At 35.8% G+C, this 14,681-nt stretch overlaps 2 protein-coding genes and 1 pseudogene across 2 annotated transcripts; 2 read left to right on the top strand and 1 right to left on the bottom strand.

The window, feature by feature from the left end:
* Positions 1-1,767: 1,767 nt before the first annotated feature.
* On the top strand, positions 1,768-7,210 carry LOC132060553 (ATP-dependent RNA helicase DEAH11, chloroplastic-like; annotated as a pseudogene).
* Positions 7,211-7,620: 410 nt separating this feature from the next.
* On the bottom strand, positions 7,621-8,223 carry LOC132060551 (uncharacterized). Its single transcript, XM_059453560.1, has one exon. It carries the CDS (start codon positions 8,221-8,223, stop codon positions 7,621-7,623), a length of 603 nt encoding a protein of 200 aa, XP_059309543.1.
* Positions 8,224-12,653: 4,430 nt separating this feature from the next.
* Positions 12,654-14,391, top strand: LOC132058999 (RING-H2 finger protein ATL52-like). Its single transcript, XM_059451452.1, has one exon. It carries the CDS (start codon positions 12,954-12,956, stop codon positions 14,178-14,180), a length of 1,227 nt encoding a protein of 408 aa, XP_059307435.1. The 5' UTR covers positions 12,654-12,953; the 3' UTR covers positions 14,181-14,391.
* Positions 14,392-14,681: the final 290 nt, after the last annotated feature.

Here is a 14,681-nt window from a genome sequence, read left to right as displayed (position 1 = left end):
AATTTTTACCTATAAATTAATAGAAGAAAAATATAAATTAATCAACTTCTTACAAATAAATATGGCAACCTCTCACCTAGGATTAGAGTTATAGCTGCCGTCTTTTGCCAATAAGGCGGCGGCTGTTGTGGTCACACAAAATTTAGTTAGGCCAAGCAAATAACTATAGTAAAAGTAACTTACTATAGTTAAAATTATTTATTCAATCAATCAGGGGTCGTTTGGTTTAGCGAGGAGTTATGCATTGTTGTTTTAATTCACATAGTATCAATATTCTCATTTTTATTTCACATTTTCTTTTGTATAATAAAGTAACACATAAATTTTGGCACAACATATGGCAATATTATTTGTGGAAAAAGAAAAAAGGGGAGCCAAATTTTATACTTTATGTGAAAATTATATCTTCCAGCAAACCAACCAAACGACCCCTCGTAATTTCTAAGTAAAGGTGGATCGGCACTTAATAACTTGCAGATTTTTCTTAGGTTTTTTTTTTTTATTACATTGCAGAGGAGGAGGGATGATATGCTACTAATAATGTTTGAACCCTTCATTTAACCGTGAAAGACGAAAGACTCACTAAATGATCTAGTACGAAAGACTCACTAAATGATCTAGTTCACTAACTCAATCGCAGGTTGATTCTAGTTGATAGATGAAAATCTTACATCCAAATGCCCCTCGAGGTAAAAAATAATACTCCAATCAATTCTTGTATAAATTTCAAGTGCTAGTATATGAACTTCTTCTAGACACTCATTATATTTTGTCACTTGGTAACATATCAATTAACTCTATTTGAGGTCAACTGAAAATTTTCTTATTTTAACATATTAAAACACTGGCAAATTATTAGTCAATTGAAAAGTACTTATCGGTTTATCATGTTTATTTAAAGACTCAAGTTTAACGTATTTATTTGATTATTTTTCCCTCATTTATGTGTTAAGATATGATAAGATATGATCTTCTTTATTCTTTTCTATAAAAAGATATAATCTCTCTTCGTTAAATATTTACTCTATTGAGGTGTTTGTAGTTCAAAAACAATTATTAGTTACTAGTAAAGGTAAAATGGAAAAAAATAATTAATTTTTTCCTAAACTTATAAAATGATGAATAATTTGAGACAACTATTTTTAGAAATTCAGACGGAGGGAGTGTAAAAGAGGGATTAATGAGCTTAATTTTTTTCTGCAAGTCGTTGCAATACATTTTGCTAATAATCACGGATACTTTGAAAGTATGCTGTTTTTCCTTTCTTCTGTATAGATATATACCAATTGAAATCACAGCTATTTTCACTTATCTTGAAAAAAAGTTTGCAGCTTCTATTGATTTTTGTAAAAAATTTACTCGAACATTTTGGTGAAGGAGTTATAAATTGCTTTACTGGATTAAGAGGACCTATAACTTGTGCTCAGCTGTTATTATCCTGTCGTTTCCAGGTGGTAAAAATATTTTTTCTCTTGTATTATTGTTCTTAATTTAGTCATTTGATTATACAAATATAGTCATTCATAATTGACTTTTCCACAGTGGATGTTTTTGAGTGATGAGCTTTTGTAACTGTTTGTATGCATCCTTGGTGACTTGAATGGCGCTAGCCAGAATATACAATACTTGCACACCGATTATGTATATTATATGTATATTTGTGTATACAATATGTATATCATATGTATACTTGATATAAAAAACCTATTTCATTTGCTCGCTATTATTCTTTTGAGCGGCCCAAAAATGTAATTATCCCCTCTTTTTTGTTGGTTGACAGTTTTGGTTGGAGAGACTGGATCAGGAAAGAGTACACAATTAGCGCAATTCCTTGCTGATTCAGGAATAGCTGGAAATGGTTCTATGATTTGCACTCAGCCTCGGAAACTCGCTGCCAACTCTTTAGCAACTCGAGTTAGAGAGGAAAGCCGACGATAATTCGATCACCTGTCAACAGTTTGATTCAAAGATAAGTTTTATCACAGGTCACTGCCTATTACAGCACTATATGGATGACAAGACTTTGTCCAAGATTTCATGCATCATAGTCGACGAGGCACATGAAAGAAGCTTAAACACCGATCTTATTTTAGCGTTGATAAAGAAACTACTTGATCAGAGGATTGATCTGAGGCTTATTATTATGTCTGCCACAGTCGATGCAAACCAGCTCGCTGATTACTTCCTTGGTTGTCGAACTTTCCATGTCGCCGGTATAACTTTTCCTGTTGATATTAAGTATGTGCCCTGTGAATCTGATGGAACCTCTTATGTCTATGGTGTTATCAAAATGGTGACTGATACACATAGGAGTGAGGGAGAGGGAGCTATTTTAGCCTTTTTGACATCTCAGAGTGAAGTTGAGTTTGCTTGTGAGAAGTTTCAAGCATCTCTGGTTGTTGTTTTACCTTTGCATGGCAAATTATCATATGATGAACAAAACAAAGTGCTTCTTCATTATCCAGGTAGGAGAAAGGTTATATTCACCACAAATGTTGCTGAGACATCACTCACAATTCCCAGTGTCAAATATGTTGTTGATTCTGGCATGGTTAAAGAAAGCAGGTCTTTTTTATTTTTCTTATTATTTTTTATTTTTAGTTTTTTACAACAACATACTCAGTGTGAACAATTGTCTTTTTTTTTTTTTTTTTTTGGAAGCAGGTTTGAACCTGGCACTGGCATGAATACTCTCAGGATATGCAATGTGATCCAAAGTTCTGCGAACCAAAAAGCTGGTCGTGCCGGGAGAACTGAACCTGGAAAATGTTGCAGGGTGTACTTTCAAAGTGATTTCGAGCTATGCCACGTCATCAGGAACCTGAAATTAGCAAAGTTCATCTTAGTGTTGCAGTGCTGAGAATTCTTGCGTTAGGTATCAAGAACGTGCAGGATTTTGATTTTGTCGATGCACCTAGCCCCAAAGCTATTGAGATGGCCACTCGAAATCTGGTTCAACTCGGAGCTGGTACACAAAGAGACAATGACGGTACATATGAATTAACTGCACAAGGACTTAAACTGGTCAAGTTGGGTATTGAACCTCGGTTGGGAAAAATGATCCTCAGTTGCTTTGATCAATGTTTGAGTAAAGAAGGTGTTGTGCTTGCTGCCGTTATGGCGAATTGTAGTAGCATTTTCTGTAGGGTCGGTTCTAAAGGAGACAAGCTAAAGTCTGATCGCCGTAAGGTGAAATTCTGCCATCCTAACGGTGACCTCTTTACTTTACTATCTGTGTTTACAGGGAATGGGAGATGGTGCCTGGGGAAAGAAGAACAACTGGAGTTGGGATAATAGTATCAATGCCAAATCCATGAAGAGATGCGAGGAGACTGTACTGGAAAGTAGCCTGCCTTAAAAACGAGCTAAATATGATCGTCGCCAGTTACTGGAGCTGGCATCCTCGAGTGCATGCCGAGCATGATGAAGTACTGAAAAACATAATTATTTCTTCACTTGCGGAAAATGTTGCTATCTACTCAGGTAAGGGTGTCAAATGGGCAGGTTGGGCTGAATTTGGGCGGGTCAAAATGGGCTGAGTTATGCAAAAGTCACTTGGGCTGAAATGGGCTAAAAAGTGGGTCATAACCTAATCCCCCAATTCTTACTAAGTTTTTATTTGTTTGTTTGTTCTTTTATAAATTTTGTAGCACGTAATAAAAAAAAAAAAATCCCTTTATTCATATCAAATAAAAACTGTCTTTTTGAAAATATTTTGACAAGATTTCTCATGGGTCAACTTGGGCTATATATCAGCCCAACTTTTTGATGGGCTTAAATGGGTGGGTCAATGACCAGCCCAAACTTGGATGGGTTGGGCGGGTCATATTTTCATGGGCTAATTTTGTTACCCCTGTACTCAGGTTATGATCAGCTTGGTTACGAGGTTGCGCTAACCGGGAAGTGTGTCCAACTACATCCTTCCTGTTCGCTTTTGAATTTTGGCGAACGACCACGTTGGGTAGTTTTTGGGGAAGTCCTCGCAGCAGCTAATGAGTATCTGGTCTGTGTTAATGCATTTGAGTTTACGTCACTTGTTAGCCTCAATCCCGCTCCTTTATTTGATTTTCTGAAGATGGATACGCGAAAGCTAGAAAAAAAGGTTTTGACAGGGTTCGGAGTCAGGCTACTCAAAAGGTTCTGTGGAAAACCTAACAGTAACATTAATAATCTTGTCTCGCGCATTAGAACTTCTTGTAAGGATGAAAGGATAGCCATTCAAGTTAATGTTGATGAGCATGAGGTTCTTTTATATGTTTCTTCACGAGACATGGAAAGTGTTACCTGCTGCATAAATGAAGCTCTAGAGTATGAAAGTAAGTTGTTGCGGAATGAATGCTTAGAGAAATGTCTATTCAATGGAGGACCGGCAGCCCTTTTTGGAGATGGTGCTGTGATAAAACATTTGGAGCTTGACAAGAGATGTTTGACTGTCGACATATTTCTTTTAAATGGAAATGCCATTGATGATAAGGAACTGCTGATGTTTCTGGGAAAAGCCACGTCTGGTAGTATTTGTATGGTGCACAAGGACAAAGACAAGAACAAGTGGGGCGGGGTAATGTTTCCTACCCCTGATGCTGCAGAACACCCGACGTTCTTAAATGTAGTGGAATTTAATGGTGGCTTTCTGAAAATGGTTCCGACCAGGAGCATGCACATTAGTGATCAGAAGATGTTTGGGTCAGCTGATGCTGCAGAACACCCGACGTTCTTAAATGTAGTGGAATTTAATGGTGGCTTTCTGAAAATGGTTCCGACCAGGAGCAGGCACATTAGTGATCAGAAGATGTTTGGGTCAGCTCTGAGAGCTAGAGTTTCTTGGCCTCGTAAATACAGCAAAGGAGTAGGCTTTCTGACATGTGACAAAAGAGATGTTGCTTTTATGGTAAAAGACTTGTCTGATCTTATAATTGGTGAAAACTTTATCTGTTGTGAGGCAAGCAATAGGTTCCCTGACAACATAGTCATTACTGGACTTGATAAGGAAATTCCTGAGATCTCTACTCAAGGTGTTGAGGGCAGCGACAAATAGGAGAATACTGGATTTCTTCTTGGTAAGAGGAGGTTCCGTAGAAAATCCTCCCGTAGCTACTTTTGAAGAAGTACTTCGGAAAGAAATATCTCCCTTCATGCCTAAAAGGGTTGCGTATGTTAACTCTGTTCGCGTCCAGGTCTTCCAGCTGGGCTTAAGGGATTATTTCACAAGAGCAGCTATCACATTTGATGGATCTCTTCAGCTTGAAGCAGCCAAGGCTTTGGAGCAAATTGATGGCATGGTTTTGCCCGGTTGCCTTTCCTGGCAGAAAATAAGATGTCAACAACTGTTTCACAGCTCTATTTACTGCCCTGCGCTTGTTTATCCTGTCATCAGGAACCAGCTGGATTCTTTACTTGCTAGCCTCAGCCGAAGAAATGGTATTTTGTGCTACTTACTTTTATATTTCTTCCTTACAAACTAGATTCTTATTTATGGGATAATTACATTTTAAGACCGCTCAAAAGAATAATAGCCAGCAAATGTATGGCTTTTGTATATTATGTATAAATATACATATTGTATACGCAAAATTATAATATACGTAGGTATACTTATAATATACAGAATTAATGTGTAGGTTTTGTATATTTGGCTAGTGGCGGTAATTAATTTTGGCCGAGGGGCCAAAAATGAAAGAACCCCTTTATTTATTCATCATTTACTGGAGTCTACTGGTTATATCTGTGTCAAACTAGGTTGCTTATGTGAAGTGCTGGATTTGGTTTTAAACTGAACCTGTGATTGTTTTTGCAGATGTGGAGAGCAAGTTAGAGAGAAATGATAACGGTTCCTATATAGTTAAGATATCTGCCACTGCCACCAAAGTTGTGGTAGAGACGAGAAAGTCCTTGGAGCAACCTATGAAAGGAAAGATTGTAGATCACGTGGACATTACTCCGACTATTGTTCAACTTCTGTTCTCTCGAGAAGGAAGTAACATTATGAACATGATTCAGAAGGAGACAGGAACTTGTATTCTCTTTGACAAGCATAACTTGCTTGTAAGAATCTTCGGTTCTTCAGACAATGTTGTAAATATGGCTCAGCAGAGATTTATTGATTCCCTTCTGGCATTACATGAAAGTAAACAACTTGAAGTGCATCTTCGTGGACAACTTTTGCCTCCTGACCTGATGAAAAGAGTTGTTCAGACGTTTGGACCAGATCTTAGTGTGCTTAAAGAAAAGGTGCCTGGAGCAGAATTCTCTCTGAACACAAAGCGCCATTGCATCTGTATCAATGGTACTAAAGACATGACGCAAAAAGTTGAGGAAATAATCTGCGAAATTGCTCAAAGAAGTTTTCCAACTCAAACGACGGGAGATGGGGCGGACTGTCCTGTTTGCTTGTGTAATTTGGAGGATCCTTATAGACTTGAAGCTTGTGTCCATGCGTTCTGTCGGTCATGTTTGCTAGAGCAATGCAAGTCCGCAATCAAAAGCCGGGAAGGTTTCCCCTTGTGTTGTATGCATCAAGGTTGCGGGGAACCCATTTTGCTCGCTGATTTGAAGTCTCTATTGTCGAGTGAGAAGTTGGAAGAACTTTTCAGGGCTTCTTTGGGGGCTTTTGTGGCAGCCAACTGGGGTAGTTATCGCTTTTGTCCCTCACCAGACTGCCCTTCAGTTTATCGTGTTGCAGATTTCGATATGGTTGGTTCACCACCATTTGTCTGTGGTGCATGCTATGTGGAGACGTGTACGAGATGCCACCTGGAGTATCATTCGTACTCGTGTGAGACGTACAAGGAGTTCAAAGACAATCCGGATTCCTCTCTAATGGAATGGTCCAAGGGGGAAGACAATGTAAAGAAATGTCCGGTTTGCAGCTTTACAATCGAGAAGGTGGATGGCTGCAATCATATCGAGTGTAGGTGCGGGAAACATGTTTGCTGGGCTTGTTCGCGGTTCTTTGACAGCAGTGATAATTGCTATGACCATTTGAGGTCTGTTCACCGCTCCATTACATGAGAAAATAGGGAATCATAGTTTATGTAAGCGCATTCATGTATATATTTGCGCTTTTATGTCTGTACATATCTATGTTTATATAGTAGACCCCCTCTTATGTGTCCCTGCTATTTGCTCCTGTATGTACACACACACACAGACATCCATTTATTTGTCTGTCTTCAGAACCTTTGATGTTGCCTGTGAATAGTTAAATTGGCCATATTACAATAGTATAAAGTTTCTGTCTCATTTGTGGAATTTGGTTAATTCTGTTTTTTCCAACATCATAGTACTATAATATCAACAGCGAAACAAAGTGTTACTATGCACATCTGGTTCTTAACTCTGTGTGAGAAGGAAAAACAATTCAGAATATGAAAAAAAAAAAAAAAAAAGAAGGGGAAAGAAAATCAATCTGTCACAGCTCAAGCCCACGACATGTATTGTCCATTTTGGCCCAACAGGTCTCATGGATTTGTCCCTTGGACAACACCATCATCGGTACCCCAAAAGTCATTGCACTACGTTTTAACTTGTGTTATACCTTATAAAGTTCTTCGCTTTTCTTTCCTATTCTGATGTGAGATTCGCCTAGAGTATCATGTACCACTCTAGAAGCCTGTTAGACTATCAAAGCAGGTATCTGCAGCCAATTGCAGCTATGCCTAGACAAAAAGCAATTGCCATAAACCATGTTATACCATTTGTACCATTTTCATCTTCTTTTGTCCTATGCCATGTTTCAACATGTTCATGTTGTTGCTGCTGCTGTTGCTTTTGTGTTTTTAACTGCAGGATTTGTAACTCAAGAACTTTAATCCAGTTCTTATAAGCAATCGATCGCGCTGATTCTTCAAGCATCAAATTCGAAAGAGCTTCCTTCTCCTTATGCAATGCAAGGTACTTCCTCTCTGCCTCTCTTGCTCGTGTTTGTGATCGTCTCAACGCCTTTAAAAGCTCTAACCTATCACTCCCCTCTTCTTGTTTAAGCTCGATATTCACCCCCTCGTGTTCCTCCTCCATCCTCCTCCACACGTTATCATTCATCGGTGATAGCACCGACTTATCTGGACCAGAAAATACCTTCAAAGGTGGAGGCAAGTCACAATTCTGCATAAGATCAATACTACTGGATTTTTGTTTTTGGCCAAATACATAACTCATATTCATCTCATCTTTGATCATCAACCCCATAGGACTTAACTTCTGGTTATTCATCAACCAACTAGCCATCATCCCAACTTCTTGATTTTGGTTAATTTTGCAAAATTTGATGAATTATGTCAATAAATCAAGAAAGGGATGAAAGGGAAGTTGGTAGATGGTTGTTGTTGGATATAGTCATATGGGGGATTGTCAAAATGATCAAGAAAGCGAAAAAGAGAGGCCATAAGATTAAGATTTCTGATTGGTTGATAGGATTGGTGGGGCCCAAGTTCTGGTTAAGAGGCACAATCTGGTTGGTTGGATAACGTTTTAGATTTCTAACATATAGTAGTATTTAATATAAGATGCGTGTAAGAATAAAGAGAGGGGTTGGTGCGTGGGGGGTGGGGAAAAATTCTTTGCGTCTGAATATAAGCAAAGATATAATATATACATAAAATTAAAGAGGCAATATATTATATTTGCTTTTGAAGGAAAAATAGATTCTATTTGCTCCTCCATTTGTCCTTAGTTAAAGAAAGATCAAGCTTCTAATTGAGAAGTGTTCGTTTTAAGTTAATTATCTGTTAACCACAACCTTTAAACACAAGGTTTAAGAAAGAACAAAGATATAAAATCATGTTGTTGATCAAACACACATATGGGATAGTTATTTTAGAGGCAAGGGCAAGAAAATGGTTATTTCAAGATATCAGGTAATGACCTTTCAGAATTTCGAATGATATAAAAAGATATGGAATTATGAAGAAAACGGAAAAAAGAAAATGAGTACAAAGGAGTGACAGAAATTAAGTTCTCGTAATAAAAAGTTTGAAACTTTCTTCAAGTTTATAACATTGAGTTGATTAATTGTAGGGATTTAGTAGCTCAGTTGGTTGAAACTTTCACGTTGTTGGTAAGGGATTAACCAACATATTTAATTTCGGCTTGAAGTTAATAAGTATGCAACTTATCTTGCAACTAATTAATTTTTTCCATTTCTGTTAGAGCGTCGAAGGACAATCAATAGTAGAAGAGTAAAGTCATTACCTAAGAATATATGCAAATAAGCTCATATTTAATAAGAATCTTCAATAGTTAGGTTCTGAAATATTGTAGAAACAATATTTGATTCTAATAAGTACTCGCATTATATAAAATGATTAAACAAAATAGAGCAGTAACACCTTACGGGCAATAAGACTAATTGTGTCACACAAGCTAAGGCCACCAACTTCTCTTATATTTTCACTTTACGGTAAAATAATTTTTAAAAAAATATTACCAACTATAAAAGTATATATATTTTTGAACCGACTAAAAAAAAGAAATATTCACTTGAATAATTCTTGGTTTATAATTTATTAATAAGTGATGATTAGGGTGCCTGATGATGCACGTAAAAAATCGATCCACTATAATTTTAATAGTTCCTGCTTTGATATCACGTAAAGAAATAAATCATGGGCGTAACTCAATTCAAAAGCTAGTTCATGATGGGAGGATTTCCCAAATCCGTCCGGACACCACACATCCCTAGGGATGTGCATTATTCAGATTAAATCGAAAAATCAAATCGAACCAAACCGAATTTTAATTTGGATTGGTTTTTCGATTTTTTGGTTTGGTTTCGGATTGAGAATTAAAAAGTTTGATTTTTTTGGTTTGATTTCGGATTTAGAAAAATAAAAATCAAAAAAAGCGAATTATTACTTAAGGGAGTTTGAGTTTGAGTGATTTACCACTTTTAATCTTTTCTTACTTAGTGACTGGTTTCTATTAGGATATAAAATGACTTATTCTCAATCTTCAGGTTATAAACACGAATTTATATACTTTTAAATATTGTGTTTTTAAAGGTTTACCCGTGGTTAGATTAAAAAACATATTTAAGAAATTTGATATGATTATTTCTCATTATCTATTATATATTTTTTTGTCATTCAAATATAACTATTTGATTATGTTAATTAGCTCATATGACGAACCGAATAACCAAATCGAGAAAAATACGAATAAGTCAAAGGAAAAAACCGAACCATATATATAAAACTTATTTTGGTTCGGATTTGATTGAACTTTTTAGAAACCGAATAACGTAAAAACGAACAGAAAAATCTAATGCACAACCTTACACATCCCAGTTCATATGATGCGGGACTCTTCAACAATGCATGTAGTATTTGTTATAATCAAATCGAGAAAAATTGATAAGGGGGAAAAGAAAAAAACCGAACCAAAAAAAAAAGTGTTGTTACAGAGAATTGAACCCACAACCATGGGCTCAATAATAAGCACCTCAGCCACTAGGCTGAGTTCTCCAATATATTAAGGGGATGCAACATTAATATTTATACATGAATAAAAAAATTGACCCCATATATATAGTGCAATTTTCATATGATGGGGACTCTTGACAATGCATGTATAATTCCGCCCCTGGTTATGATATGTCAAGGGCTAACTACCAGAAAATTGCTAATTTTCAACGGAACGTTCGTCGAAATTTGCATCGTCGGAAAACTTGTCAGAGAACGTTATCGACTAGTCAAAGTAACATGATTTTCATTTTCTCTAAAACTAATTAACTAAAAAGTAAAATTATTTTGAGTTGAGTAGCAACGGTACCTCCTTTGTAGTCCTTAAATGAGATATATCTAGGTTGGAAGCTTTGAACATTTCAGAGTTTAGGCAAGTTAATTATCCATGCCTAAAAAGAAAAGAAAAAGTTTGATAACCTGCCAGAGTCCAAGAATTTATTTTAAAATTAAGAAAGGATACCTACTTTGTCGTCCTTAAACGTGAGGTTAATTAAAGCTTTGAACACTTCGGAACTTCAGAGAAGTTATCCATCGTTAAAATTAAGGCCAAACCCATCGACAGACACCAAGTACTACTTCTTTCACTTGAGCTTTCTAAAGTGATCCCGTTCCATTTAAACACTTCGGGTGGTCATTCATATTCCACTTAGACGCTTTTTGCACCGTTATCGAAATTTCAAAACCAACACCAAAGCGGGGTGCCACCTCACGGACATCCAATCACCTAAAAGCCCAATTTTTAATGGTCAAAACTCCACGAATTTACAAATTAGTGAATTTACAATTAAAATGAGTTGTCACAATTTAATTGAGTTAGATTAATAATTTAAATGGTCAAGACAATTTAATTGGCCACTTAATCCACGAGAGACGTTGTCATGTTGGTTTCTGTCTTCCGATAACGACGCAAAAGTTGTCTAAGTAAAATAGAATGGCCCTAATTGAAGGCGTTCAAATAATGGAACATTTTAGGTCTTAAAGTGAAAGAAGTGGACGTTTTACTTGGTGTTTGTCGATAGATTTGGCCTAAAATTAAAAAGAAATAAAGTTGATAATCTGCCATACTCCAAGTATTATTTGTTACAGTACGTAACTGTTTTGATTTTATATAAATTAAAAGACCGATTCTTTTCTCGGTTAATCTCAACCTCGTGACACACCTTGACATCCTATAGAACCTTTTAACATTTCACACATATTTTAGCTTCCTAATAGGTGATGCTACTTCATTTCGTCGAAATAATAACTAATTTTACATATTATCTTTTTAGAAGAAAAAAAGATGTATACATGATAAACCGACATTAGTTGAAAATAATGCAAAATAAATATCAAGTTGAAACAAAAGATAAAGTTTTAGAGCCACTACAATCTCAGATCTAATTCTACATATAAGTCAAGCTATGAAAATGAGTCCATGCCACTTGCTCAAAATTTTGCGTTAGCTTGTTAGGAGTTAGTGTAAGAAATACAGTGTACGCATAAGCATATATAATCGTCGTATAATTCTGATGTCGTGTTTGGTTGGCGCTATTAAATAATAACCACATTATGTAATGGGGGAAACTATGTACTATTATTTATGCATGATAGAATATTGAATAAAAGTACATGTATTAATAATATGAGGATTAAGTTATTTAAAGACAAAAATTTACCTTTTAAAGTAAATAATTCACCTATAACATTCCCTTTATTGTTAACCATCGCATAACAGTCTCCGTATTGTTAATCCTCATAGAAACAATCTCTGTATTATAATCCCCGCATGATTAGTAAGTGAATCAAATGACCATTGATAGTGTAGAGAAATTTAAAGTTTCATTTCACTTGTTATAGCATGTTCCTTTATTTTTCAAGTCACCAATTTTACTTATTTAATTAGTTATCTACAATTACCTTATAAATAACCAATTAATATAATTTTTTTGCACTACAACATATAGAAGTTAAGCTCAATTTCACTTTACTAGTTTCCTAATGGGATTATGGTATCTCACTAGCTTCCTTTGGATGTTAGCTCATTCCATGAAGTAACACTTACGTCGTGTAAGAAGATATACACAAAAAACCTCAATCAATTTTGTTGTTTCTCCACTTTAGTCGTCTCTTGGACTTTTGTGTCATGTAAGGCCCCACAATTTTTATTAACGCGTATAACACCTAAAAGTCCTCATTGACTTGTCACAAAAACTCCAAAACAAGGAAATTTCTAGTAAATTTCCCCTTAATCTCTTCATCCTAGCCAAAACCAAGGGAAAATCTTAGCAAATATCAGTGTACATGAGATGTAGCAGAGTGGGAAAAAAAATCAAGAAGAAGGTTCCAATTTTTTCTTGTTTTTTCCATCTTCCCTGAATATCCAAGAAAAAAGATTACCATTTTTCATAGTTTCTTCAAAATTTTAAGGTATTGTGGAATCCAAGAAAAGGGACATCATATTCTTGGTTTCTAGTTACCTTAAAAGGTATTGTTTTCTTCGTTCTGTTTTATTTGATGGCTTTTTTTGATAGAAAGATGCTAGAAGTTATAGTAAAACCCAATCCATTAGAAAACCCTCCATATGTTCCAGATACAAGTGATGATTGTCCTGATGATCATTGTGTTGAATTTGTTCCTATTGATGACCCTTTCTTTACCCCTCTTCCTCCTCCTCCTCCTCCTCCTCCTATACCTATTGTTACAAGTGAAAAATATCATATGCCCTTTTATTTTATCTTAATGCTTTGTGTTCTTGGAGCTGTTTTTGTGTTCATTTGTTACATGGTTATACTTAAGAGGAAGAGGTCCAATTCAAGAAATAGGAGAAATCTTTCACAATTGGATGAAAATAGAGACGATTTTGTTATAGATGAAAATCATGGGCCAGTTATGGATCATCCAATTTGGTACATACGTACTATTGGACTTTCACAAGATGTCATTGATTCAATTTCAGTGTTTAAGTACAAGAAAGATGAATCTTTGATTGAAGGGACTGATTGTTCTGTTTGTTTGACTGAGTTTGAGGAAGATGAGAGTTTAAGGTTGTTGCCTAAATGTAGTCATGCTTTCCATATCCCTTGTATTGATACTTGGTTAAGGTCACACAAGAATTGCCCGTTGTGTCGCGCTCCTATAGTTTCCAATATGGATAATATCCCACAATTGAGCAATTTTGTGGAAGTTGTATCAATCACAAATATAGGTGATGACTCTAGTCCAAATGAAGTCAATCAATTGGAGAATAATGGAAGGCATAATGTTGATCAACTGGAAAATCTTGAATTGGATGAAGAGGGAAATGATGAAACGAGGCGTGGAGTTGAAAATCTTGATGCCTTGTCAAACGAGGAGGAGAGAACTATGGACCTATCGATGAAAATTCCACGTGTTCTTGATGGAAGGAAGAAAGGGGTTCGTGTTTTTAGCGATTTAGCTGAGCATAGAGTGAAAGTGATCAACAATGAACTTCAGCCAGCACGAAGATCGGTCTCAATGGATTCTTCTGCTGCTCAAGAGATTCACCTCGCGATGAATGAGATGAATTCAGGAACAATTGAAGGGTGTTCGAGTTCAAAGAGAGGAGATAGAAATTCAAGTTTGTATAAATCAATGAAGAGTTCTTCCTTTGGACGTTCACTGCAAAAAGTTCCTATTAGTATGAAGAGGTCTTTTTCTACTAGTGGAAAGTGTTCATTGCCCACAAGTACCAAGATTCAAGATCTAAGACAAACAATGTAAGAACATTTCATTTTGGTTCTTGATTCTTCAACTGGGGTTCAACATTTTCCTATATTTATTTGAACCGTGTATGAAAATATAAGTGTAAAAGTAATGTTCCACATAAAGGACTTGGAAACAACCGAATTGTGCTATAATTCACTGGTTGCACAAGCTACTAAATGTTGCATATTCCTTCTTTCTAAAAGGATGTTTGTGTTTATTAAGTCAATGTCGTGATGAATAATATAGCAACAGACAGGAAATATTTATGCATACCCGGTGTTAACAACAATCCAATGCGTACGTGACATGTAGCTTTACATGTAACGAGACTATCAATTTGATGCATGAATTTTACCAAATGTTGGATGAAGTGCGTAATTCTTTGGAGCAATTGTTATTCGTGATAAATATTGTGTTTGTCAAATCGCAATCACAACATAGTTTTTTGGAAGAATGAAGTAAGAGTCTGAAAACTTAAATTGTATAACTTTTACACTATTAGTTTGATCAATGAGT

Source organism: Lycium ferocissimum, chromosome 6 (genome assembly GCF_029784015.1).
Source record: "Lycium ferocissimum isolate CSIRO_LF1 chromosome 6, AGI_CSIRO_Lferr_CH_V1, whole genome shotgun sequence".
In the NCBI taxonomy this organism is placed as follows: Eukaryota; Viridiplantae; Streptophyta; class Magnoliopsida; order Solanales; family Solanaceae; genus Lycium; species Lycium ferocissimum.
Note: the sequence above shows the minus strand (reverse complement) of the source record. Positions and strands in the feature narration are given on the sequence as shown.

Coding starts and splice junctions, on each gene's coding strand:
- LOC132060551 (XM_059453560.1), bottom strand. CDS start 8,223: ATGGCTAGTTGGTTGATGAATAACCAGAAGTTAAGTCCTATGGGGTTG.
- LOC132058999 (XM_059451452.1), top strand. CDS start 12,954: ATGGCTTTTTTTGATAGAAAGATGCTAGAAGTTATAGTAAAACCCAAT.